Genomic DNA, 11152 nt, shown 5'->3' on the forward strand with positions numbered 1-11152 from the left:
CACACAAAAAAATTGTACTTTTTTTTTTGTTAAATGGATTAGACAACTTCCAATTCTAGCCATTACAAACTTATCCATACTAAATTCATACACACAATACTTAAGGCTTTCATTGACTTGGCCTGGTCAATTTCAAATTTGGGTGCACTTGTTGCACATGATGACTACTAAACAAATCAAATTACATTTGAAACACCATTGCCAATAAACCTTAGTAAGGGAGACTTGGAAAGTTCAACAAATAACAATATTGTAGTTATTATTTGTAATGACTAGAAAAAAAAAAGAGTAAATAGCTAATATCATCCTGTCCATTTCCACAAAGCATAATGTGACTTTTAACAAAGAAAAGGAAAAATACAACCCTTAACGATATTGTTTTGACACAATGCAAATCCTCCGTTAGAAACTCCACTAAATGCAAACTGTAACCCAAAACTCCACTAAATGCAAACTGTAACCCAAGTAATTAATTTAGCGTTACTTGTAATCTGTGGGGGCTTTTAAAACCCAACAAATTCTATGCAGCAAAATGACCAACCATCACTGTTACCACCACCTTTCTCGTCATCATCATCATAACTTCTACTTCTACTTTTATTATGCCACCATACTTCATCACCATCATTATCTCCTCTACACCAACACCAATACTAACATCATCAACATTAACATTACCAATTCATTTCTCGTCTGATGTTATTTCTTTTTTCTTTTTGAATAAACTTCATATTGCACTTACATTTTTTTTGGTATATTTATTTTCGACAATGGTCTTTCTCCACTAGGCCACCACCAATAAAATAATTTTTTCAAAAATATATTAATTTTAATAGTTTATTTGACGGTTTTTTATGTTTTAGGGTTTAGGGTTTAGGGTTTTTGCTAAGAGTTATATTGTCTTTCACATGGATGAAAATCTATGATGCACGGACACTGACACGGACATGGGACACGACACACACGACACGGGACACGTCGACAGGCGAAATTTAAAATCTTACATGACATGGGGACACGCATACATATAAAATATAAAGTATTTTTTAGATAAATCGTAATGATATTTTGATATTTTAGTGATATTAAAATATAAATTAAATTTTTTTAATTATTTTTAATGTCTTATTTTAATTAAGTATTTAAAATATTTTTTGTTTTAATAAATAATAATATATACTATATCTAAATATATGTTAAGAATAAGACTGGACACGCTGACACGTGATGGTATTTAGGTGTGTCTAGGCATGTCCGGCAAAGAATTTTTATTTTTTATTAAAACACAGTTGGACACATTAGACACGCGTGTCGGTGAGTGTCGTATCCAAAATGTGTCCGACACGCGAACACGACAACTCAGCAAAGTGTCCGTACTTCATAAATAAAAATGGATCGGATTGGTGTTCACACTTTAAAAAAGGAGTTGCATGGGGCACATGCCCCACTTAATCCTTTATTTTCCATCCCTTATCCGTTTCCCTTTCTCTACCTCATTCTTTCCCTTCTTTTCGTCATTTTATTTCTTTGCAATCCAACTGGCAACTACACACACCCACTAACACATACAACAACAAATCCTTCTCCCTCATCCTACTTCTTTCTCCTTTTCCTTCTCTCCTTTATCACTCAATAACCAAAAGAAAAAGTTCTATCTCATATATATATTTTTTTTTCATTTCTCACAACTCCGTTAGAAGAAATCAAGTTATTAGAGAGTGAGGAGAACAATTCTATTTTTGATGTCCAATGATAATTAAGGTTTTAAGGTAACTTATTGACTCAACAATTACTTATATTCTAAGTTTTATCATTCCTATAATTATGAGTAACAACAAATTCGCATTAAGGTTTATAAAGTTAGGAAATGTGGGACTCTTTTTCAATTGAGCTAAATTATGTTAAATTTTTAATATTGTTAGCTCACAAATACTATTATCGTCTTATTTTTAGAGTTATAGAGTTAATGTTCAGCAATTGGTTGTTGGTGTCTTTGAATGCTTGGTGAATATTATGTTTATGATTATTTTTATATACATCATCATTAATGCCTAATTATATTCATGATTTTAGCATTTGAAAAAATATTAATTTATTGTAATATTTGAATTATTATCGAGAATAGAGGTTTATTTTTGTGAAGCTCTTAATTTAGTAAATGCACATGAGACAACATATATATGATCTATAAAGCTTATATACCTCCAAGTATGGTATGTATATATAGTTGGTTCATGATGAAACTTAGGGATATGTTGCAAGTATTAAAAAGTTTTTTATATATTATGTAGTTTGAATTGGTTTGGGAGATTCTAACTAAAAAGAATGTAATTAATTGTGGCATAATATTAACTTAAATGTATCTGTTTTTACACTTCATCTAATAAAGACGTTGCTAACCTAACGTATAGATCACACGTTGAATTTGTTATCCCGTATAAACACACAAGATAAGATGGTTATTTTAGAGGTGGAGTCACTCAAGTGTGTATTATTGGAATTTAATTCTTGGATCGCGAACTCCCATTTCAATTATGTTGACTTATTTTTATTATAATTCTCTCTATCAATTGGATAATAATGTGTATATTATGATGTTTTTTTTTTGTGTGTAATAATTTTCCCTATCAATCATTGACTCATATTAATATTAGTAGGATGATAAATATTTTGTACTCAAAATTCAAAATTAAAAGTTTTATACAACCAATAAAATAATAAATGGTAAGATTTAAAGTATATCAAGCAAAATTGTTTATTTATGTTTTTTTTACTAAAGGTATTTTTGTGAATATTCAATTTTCCAAAACATATAATCATAATTGTGTGTTTATTGCAATAATCATGGATTTATTCAAATCATTTGTTTCCGGGCAAAGTGGTTATCATGAAATTAGAAGAAAAATTTACTATCTTTAGCAAATTGAAAGTTATTGAATAAATTCTTAGGCTGCATTCGCGGTATGGGGTGTTGAGACTGAAATTGGGATATTAGAATTCAGTATTGTATTTAGTATGTAGGACTGAAAATGGGTAAAATAGAATTTGGACACCACAACACATATGCCGAATAGCGGGGTTATTTTTGAAAATTGCGCCCAAATTCCAGTGGTTAGTCAACAGACGTGGTTTGGGGCGCGGGGATTAGTTTTTGTGGCAACTTTCAGCAACCGCTGCAAATCAGGTTGTTAATTTTGCGGCGGTCTATCACCGTCGCTATATTAGTTAGTGGATTTCAAAAATAATTTGCTGCGGTTACAAAACCGTCGTTATTTTATTTGGGTTTTTTTAAAAAATTGTAATGATTTTGAACTGCAGCAATATCATACATGAGCTCAAAAAAAAAAAAGGTGACTACCTACAATAGTTTATAAAGTAAATAGCCATTTTGGCATCCGAAAAATTCAACTTTTGACAAAATGAACTTCCACATTTTTTTTTGACAAAATGACCTTCGAAAAATATATTCTGTTTGACGAAGTGACCCAAACGTTTAGTCAATGATTTTGTCATCTAGTCAACAGTTAAATTTTTCATGAAAATACTAATTTGTCATTGTCTTCTCTTGTAAAATTACTAATTTACCCCTCTCATAACCACTTCTTCCATCACCCCCTACCCAATCACACTCCACAAACCCTGAATGACTCTCTCATTCACCATTCACAGTGCCTCCATTCTCCATTCTCATCACCTATCACTCATCAGTTTTCTCTTCTCCCACACACTCTAGTCTCACACATCATGCACCATTCATAGCGTCTCACACTCTTGCTCTGCCTTCCACGATTAACCACTTCTGGACGTTCACTGTATGCAATTCCATGCGCCTAGGGCTTTGTTGTCCACGATTCCCTATGCCCGAAGCTTTGCCGTCCGCAATTCACGAAGCCTGGAGCTCCACCATCCATGATTTATCGCGCCTCAAGCTCTGCCATCTCTCACCTCCCCGAGCGTCACTGCCTTCGTTTGGCCAGTATCATGGCTGACCCACCATCCGCTCCTCCGAGTTATATGGTGTTTTCATCCTCTTCTCTAACCCTCTTCTTCGTGGTATACCATTTTCTACTTCTATGTTCTCTTTTTTTTTTTGTTCTTGTATTTTATGATGCTGGTGATCCTAGTGAGGGTAGTGGAATGGAGTGGTAGAAAGAGAGATGGAATAGGGTAAAAAGAAGAGGTAGAGTGGGAGTGACAGCGACAATGATGATGCAGTAGGTGAGATTGGGTGGTGGATACGGGTGGTGACAGAATAATGAGATGGAGAAAAAGAATGGGGTCGGATGGGTGTGATGGTAGTGATGATGATGACAAAGATAGATTAGTAATTTCATTGAAATTTAACTTTTGACTGGATGAATAAACTATTGACCAAACGTTTGAGGTACTTTGTCAAACGAAATATATTTTTCGGGGGTCATTTTGTCAAAAACAAATGTTGAGATCCGTTTTGTCAAAACCTGAGTCTTTCGGGTGCCAAAATTGTTATTTACTCATAATTTATACTATTTTTCTTTACTATAACATGTTTTCTTTACATCATATTTTATTAAACTTGAGATATTAACATAAAAGAACACTAAAAAGGTAGTAGTAACGTATGGTAGCACAATAAGTTGGGGAGGTAAAAGTTATAACGGTGAAGATGAAAGGGGTGTTACCGTGGTGGTAGTAATGGTGATAATTGGTCTGTTAAAATTTGGCAGACTTTTAAACAAATGCTTCGCATTGTCTCAAAATAATAATATTATGAATGTATTATTTGTAGTTTTTTTGGTTAAAAAGAATCATGTTCAAGGAAAGAAAAGAAGAAAACGGTTTAATAACTAAATCGTAAAATTACCATTTCAAACCGTATCGTTTTAAATAATCGGCATCTGAGAAATTGGTAGCAGAGAGTATCTCAGCTCCAAATCATGATTAGAATAATTTACTAAAGCTAAATCATTCAAGAAAAGGTAGTAGTAAAGTTTTCATAGATGAATTTTAACTCGAGGTTGAAATTCATCGTTATTGGTACGATTTTCAGCTTGTAATACGCTTTTACTTCTCTCTGTATATCCTTTTCTTTTCACTTATCTCATCTATATCCACCTTATTATATTGTGATGTGGTGATTTTCGGATATTTATCGAATTCTCATCACATAATTTTCAAAAATTAATTATGTGAAGACTCAGGATGTTACACAAATTCCTACCAATCCACTAGCAGCACACTCAAATGCACCAACTAAGATGATCCCTAGCCAATCGAAAGGGGTTCCAGTTACACAGGAGTCTCAAGCTTCACCAATTCCCACCAAGTTCATACTTTATTTGTAATCTATTTTTTGTTAGAAATTATATTGTTCTACAATGTGAATCTGATTAGCGAATTGACTTTGTCCATCGTGATTGTAAAAAGCAAGATCAAGGCCTCCAAAACTTCATGTTGTTAAAGAAAAAGCGAAAACTCCAGCCTCATCACAACCGGCTACAGCTGCAATAATTCCGATTTTGGCTGAAACAATCAAGGGAACCAGTTCACAACTGCAAAGGAACTAGCTAGCTTCATGACTTTTGTGGCAAGTCCGGAGTTCAAACGTCTGAGAAAGAAAGATAAAGATGTTTGAGATGTATTAGGTGTCAGTGACTAAATTGTGTGTTTTGTAAAGTGCTAAGAACCTTTTGGCATTATAGACATATTGCTAAGTATTTTGTACAAGTCTGTTATCTTTTAGTATAGTCCAAATTTAGGTGACTTATGCTTGATATTTTGAAGACTTGCTTAGTTTTTATAGACTTGGTATTATGAAGACTATGCTAGCATGCTTCTATCGACATACAAATGCTTCAGTTTCAATATATATGATAAAACTTAATTTATCTTATGAGTAATTAAGTGTTTATTTTCTTACTTGTTTGCAGTTATAGTCCATGTGAACATCTGCAGGTTGAGTAAAAATTGGTTAAAGGAATGTCAAAATGCAAGTTGCATGATTGATAATGGAAAAGAAAAAATTTCCAAACACATTTACTAAATTTCATCAATACTTTTAAAAGGATCTAGAGGTAATGACCAAATCAGTACCCGAAAGATTCAAACGCTGACATTTTGGTACCTCACTATTGTTATTGATAAAATGGTCCTTAAAAGATTTTAAAATTTGACAAGCGTGCCCCCGAGCTCGCCGGAGCAAATTTCTGGCAAGCACAATGCTGATGTGGCCACCGTGTTTTGGTGACTTGGCAAACCACCTCCAAAGTTCCCTCCCCAACGCACACTCCCTCCCCTTCCCTCTCCCTCCCAGTCGCAGCCCCCATCCCCAACGCACACTTCTCCCCCATCGCAGTCCCCGCCGCATCACAACCCCCTCCCTAACGTATACTTCCCCTTCCTCCCTCAACACCACCATTCACAGCAACAACAACTTTAACATCAATAGCAACAACAACATCCACCACTTTCCCTCTCTAACGCACACTATCCCTCCCTCCCTCAACCCCACTACTCGCAGTAACAATAGCCTTAATATCAACAACAACAATAATCTCCATCACTCTCCCTTCCCCAATGCACACTCCCCTCTCCTTTCCTCAACACCACCATTCACAGCAACAACAACCTCAACATCAACAGAGTTGCCCCAAATCATGAATTGTCCCAAATTTTTAGGTTAAATTATTATTCAAAAAGATTACTAACAATAAAACTCAGAGAAAACAAACAAATTCATATACAATAATCAAAATAAAATAAAATAAAATAAAATAAAACTTAATACAAACACCACCAAAGCAAGAATAGAAGAAGAACACCAGACACAGAGGGGCACGACACGATGGAGCCAAGATGGAACCCATACAGAGGAGGCATGGCAGCGACTGGGGGCTAGCAGCAAGCAGATACAAGCAGTGAAGGTGCACAAACAACGCAATGCCACGAAGGAGACAGATGGAGACAGATGACACTGGCAGACGCAGAAGACCCGACGACGAGATGGCGATAGTGCGGTGTCGATGACACTGGCTCTGTAAGACTGAGAAGGTTGAACTCCACTGCTATTTGGGGGAGAGTGAGTTGAGAGTGTGAGACACTGTATTGGGAAGGGGATTAGAATTCAAAGGGACAAGGGAAGTGGATTAGGGTTCAGGAAGGGGGATTTTGGATTGAGGAGAGGGGAAGTGCGTTGGGGATGGGGGATTAGGGTTAGGGAGGGGGATGAGTGAGTTGAGAGTGTTAGACATTGTGTTGGGAAGGAGATTAGAATTCAAAGAGGAAAGGGAATGGGATTAGGGTTTAGAAAGGGTGATTTTGGACTGAGGAGGGGAGAAGTGCGTTGGAGATGGGGAATTAGGGTTAGAGAGGTGGAGGGAAGAATTAGGGTTGGGGAGGGGGGAGAATGCATCCAGGAAGGGAAAGGGGGGAGTGCGTTGGGGAGGGGGAAGAAGAAGGTGCGTTGGAAAGGAAGAAAGGAAGAATTAGGGTGGGGGAGAATTTTTGCCATGTCATCAAAACGTAGTGGCCATGTCAGCACTGTGCTTGCCGGAGATGTGTTCCGGCGAACTCGTGGGTACGCTTGTCAAATTTTAAAATCTTTTAAGGACCATTTTATCAATAATAATAGTGAGATACAAAAATGTCAGCGTTTGAATCTTTCGAGTACTGATTTGGTCATTACCTCAAAGGATCTAATAAAATAACAAAATCACCAATACTTTTAAAATTTTCTACTTTTTCATAGATGACATACAAAGTGCCCCAGGTACTAACATAAGCACTATTACTCCAGCAAACATGAAAATAATCAACATCTTAAATACTCTAACTTTAGCTTCTAAACTACCTATTTTCCAACCTGATTTCACTTTTCAATTTTCATAATCATTCTCTGCTTCTGCCTCATTATTTACAACTTCAAAAACTTCATATTCATTATCATCTGTCCAACTAAAGTAGTTATAGTGACTGCCTTTCTGCACATATCAAGTGCAAAAGGTGAATCTCACATTAATGGTAAAGGGATTCAAGAAACTATAGTTCATAGCAAATTAAACTCACACGATATCTTGGACAAGGGTGAAACAATTTTCCTAAATTTTTTGGTGTCCCAAATTTTTTAATGATAATTTTCAACCCACAAAAACAGGTTTTGTCCATATTCATCCTCCTTCTTAGCTTGGAGAATCGAAGCTAGTTAGCGACTGTGGCAATAACCCACCACTTCGTCCTCCACTAATACTCCACATCATGCCTTCTAAACCTGGATAATGGTTTTGCACCACTGTAACACCACTCAACCAGATGAATTAATATCTTTGTGGATTTTGGGGATTATGCTTTATACAAATGGAGTCAGGGACTTTTTCAACGTAATATAGTGAATATATGTTATCAGCTTCCATCTTGATACACAACTGTCAACACATGTATCAATTAACGCTCCATGTGTACCAACGTTGACAAAAACTTAGTCTAAAAATGGAAGAACAAACAAAATTAATGTTTAATATTTAAGGAACAAATTTGGTTGAAAAAATTATTTGGAGACAAAAATGACGATCGACAGTGATTAATTTGTTCATTAACCCATAAAAATAAAGACTAAACAAAGAACACGCGAGTAATGCTCTCTAAATTCCCATTTGACGGCCAAATTGAAATTCCCAATTTTTCCAACAATAAAAAATGAAACAAACAAAAAGATAACGATAAGTATCCAAACATACATGTTTATTTTGGAATCTAAATAGGGTTGGTTTAATGGGAGCTATATGCTTAACGCTTAAGCGAATCACGATTAAATGGCTCAAACTCAAACGAGTACAAGCTTAATACCAAAAAATTAGATGTTATGTAGGGTACAGCAATAATTTAAATTGTTAGATAAACCGCCATAATCTTTAAATATTTTCAGGCACTCTCCCAAAAAGAATTGCACAAGTCAATGAATGGCAACAGTGCAACAGCTGAAACAGGACCAAAACAGAAACCTAGTTAAACCTGTTCTATTTAAACTCTTTTAACCAGAAATGTTAAATACTAATGTTCAGATTTTGGCAGAGACGAACCAGCCTTGGAATTCACCTTTTTCAGAAGATTCTTTAATTCACTATCCAGTTTGGCTCTCATCTGGGGAGGAAGATTATTCCCTGAATTCTCCAGCATTGATGTCATCATCTGCAAGTTCTGCCTAATAATGTTAAGCGGAGGATGTGCCTCACCAGGCGTTGGTGTGGACCCGATAGGCCACTTAGGGGTCCTCATTTGCATTGTCGACCCAGTTGGCCGAGTAGGGGTCATCAATTGCATCGTTGACCCAGTTGGCCGGATAGGGTTCATCATTTGCATCGTTGACCCAGTCGGCTGAGTAGTGGTCATCAATTGCGCTATGCATCCATTTGGTCGAGGAGAGTTCATAAATTGCACTGCGGACCCAATTGGCTGTGTAGAGGTCATCAATTTTGCCGGGGTCATCAATTGCCCTGTACACCCATTAGGCCGAGTAGGGGTCATCTTTTGTGCCTTGGAGCTAGTCGGCAGAGAAGAGGTCATTGGTTGCACCACGGACCCAAGTGGCCAAGCGGAGGTTATCAATTGAGTCAGTGGTGGAGAGGCTGCAGCAAGGTGGTGGAGCTTGCAGTCTACAAGAGCTGCACCAAATGGGTTGTTCTGCTGTAAACTATGGAAAGCTTCTCCGGCATCTGCATTTTTGACAAAAACAATTTGGGCACTAGCAGTGTCCTTAAACAACTTCGTGTCAGATGCCTTCAGGGGGCCAAACCGGAAAAACGCTGCCATTAAATCTTCTTTTGATGGAACATAATCCCCTGGTGCAAATCGTAGAAGAAGACAATTTCCACCTGCTTCGCCATTGTCCTCTGGTCTACCAGAACTAGTTTTAGTTCTCGTACATGTAGACAAAATTCTTGACCGCTCTGATTTCCATTCAGATGAAGGTATGCTGACATTGTCAAATTCTGTTAAGATTGAATTGGATTCAGAGACAGTACCATTCAAATCAGGTATTTCTGCAGCAAGTTTAGTACTAGGGCACCCTTCTGCTACTTTCTCTGTTCTATCTTTGATTCCTGTTTCATTAACCATGACAGTACCCACCTCTGGTGTAACATGTTCGTTCATTGGATTTCTTTCTGATACTTTATCCATTCTGCATTTAGACCCCGTTTCATTAACCATGACATTACCGACAACCAGTTTAGCAGGAATCTTGCACATGCCATTACAAGTATTATTTCCATCAAATCCTTCTCGAGCTACATTTAAATCTGGATTTAGACGCATTAAAACCAGGGCTTCTTTATTTTCACCATTATTCTGACAAATACCACTGGGTATGGATGGAGATTCTAGTTGCAGATCTATTATTAGTGAACTGCATTTGGTGCTTTGCGTATTAACTGAAGCAGCTTGAGCACTTTGATGCCCTTGTGCAGCTTCGTCCTTATTTTTCATTTCTGACCCAGCATTTTCAGATGCAAGGCAAGTTAGACTTTGGGGAGCTTCAGGAACTGAGATGTATCCGCCAATGCTCTCATTTGAAGTCTTCTCCAAATTTTCCAGCTGATTTAATGATACTTCTTCCACCTTTCTTCGTTTCAGTTTTCTCACAGGCTTCTTAGTGTCGACTGTAGAAGAACAGCTTATATTCACATCCGACAGCCCAGAAAGAGATTTCATCTTAGGCCTTAATTTATTCTCCAATTTATCATACTTTCTTTTTCTCTTCTCATTTTTTTTATTGTGTACATCACTGCCCACAGTTTTCTCAGTATTTCCTCCATTTACATTAACCAAAGAACTAGCAAGTTCAGCCTCGTCATGAAATTCTGATATTCTATATCTGTAGAAGAATGACTCAAATAAATCAAAACGTTTATCCTTCATGGGAAACATACAATCAACAGCCTTAGAATAAAGTCCCGAAAGTAACTCCTTTGAAGATGCATTTATGAATTCTGAACTACTGAGTATAGCACTAGGGCTGACAAATTTTCTGTACCAGATCTTTCGGAACCTCTTGCTAACCAAGTTAGCATACGAAGAAGATCCCTTAGCAAGCTTAGTAGCTATGTTTTTATTCTTAGCTTTGCGAGTAGGACGCGGAGTCCTCAAATCTTCTGGTTCTTCCGGCAAACATCCTTTTTTC

The 11152-nt window shown here is 36.6% G+C and overlaps 1 protein-coding gene across 1 annotated transcript; it reads right to left on the reverse strand.

Moving 5' to 3' along the window:
- Nucleotides 8738-11152, reverse strand: LOC110262703 (serine/threonine-protein kinase ATM-like). The gene has a single exon (XM_021103374.1). The coding sequence runs from the start codon at nucleotides 10897-10899 to the stop codon at nucleotides 9025-9027; it is 1875 nt and encodes a 624-aa protein (XP_020959033.1). The 5' UTR covers nucleotides 10900-11152; the 3' UTR covers nucleotides 8738-9024.

Source organism: Arachis ipaensis, chromosome B05, assembly GCF_000816755.2.
Source record: "Arachis ipaensis cultivar K30076 chromosome B05, Araip1.1, whole genome shotgun sequence".
NCBI classification, from domain to species: Eukaryota; Viridiplantae; Streptophyta; class Magnoliopsida; order Fabales; family Fabaceae; genus Arachis; species Arachis ipaensis.

Excerpts from the sequence above, each read along its gene's own strand:
- LOC110262703 (XM_021103374.1), bottom strand. The coding sequence starts at position 10,899 with ATGTTTCCCATGAAGGATAAACGTTTTGATTTATTTGAGTCATTCTTC.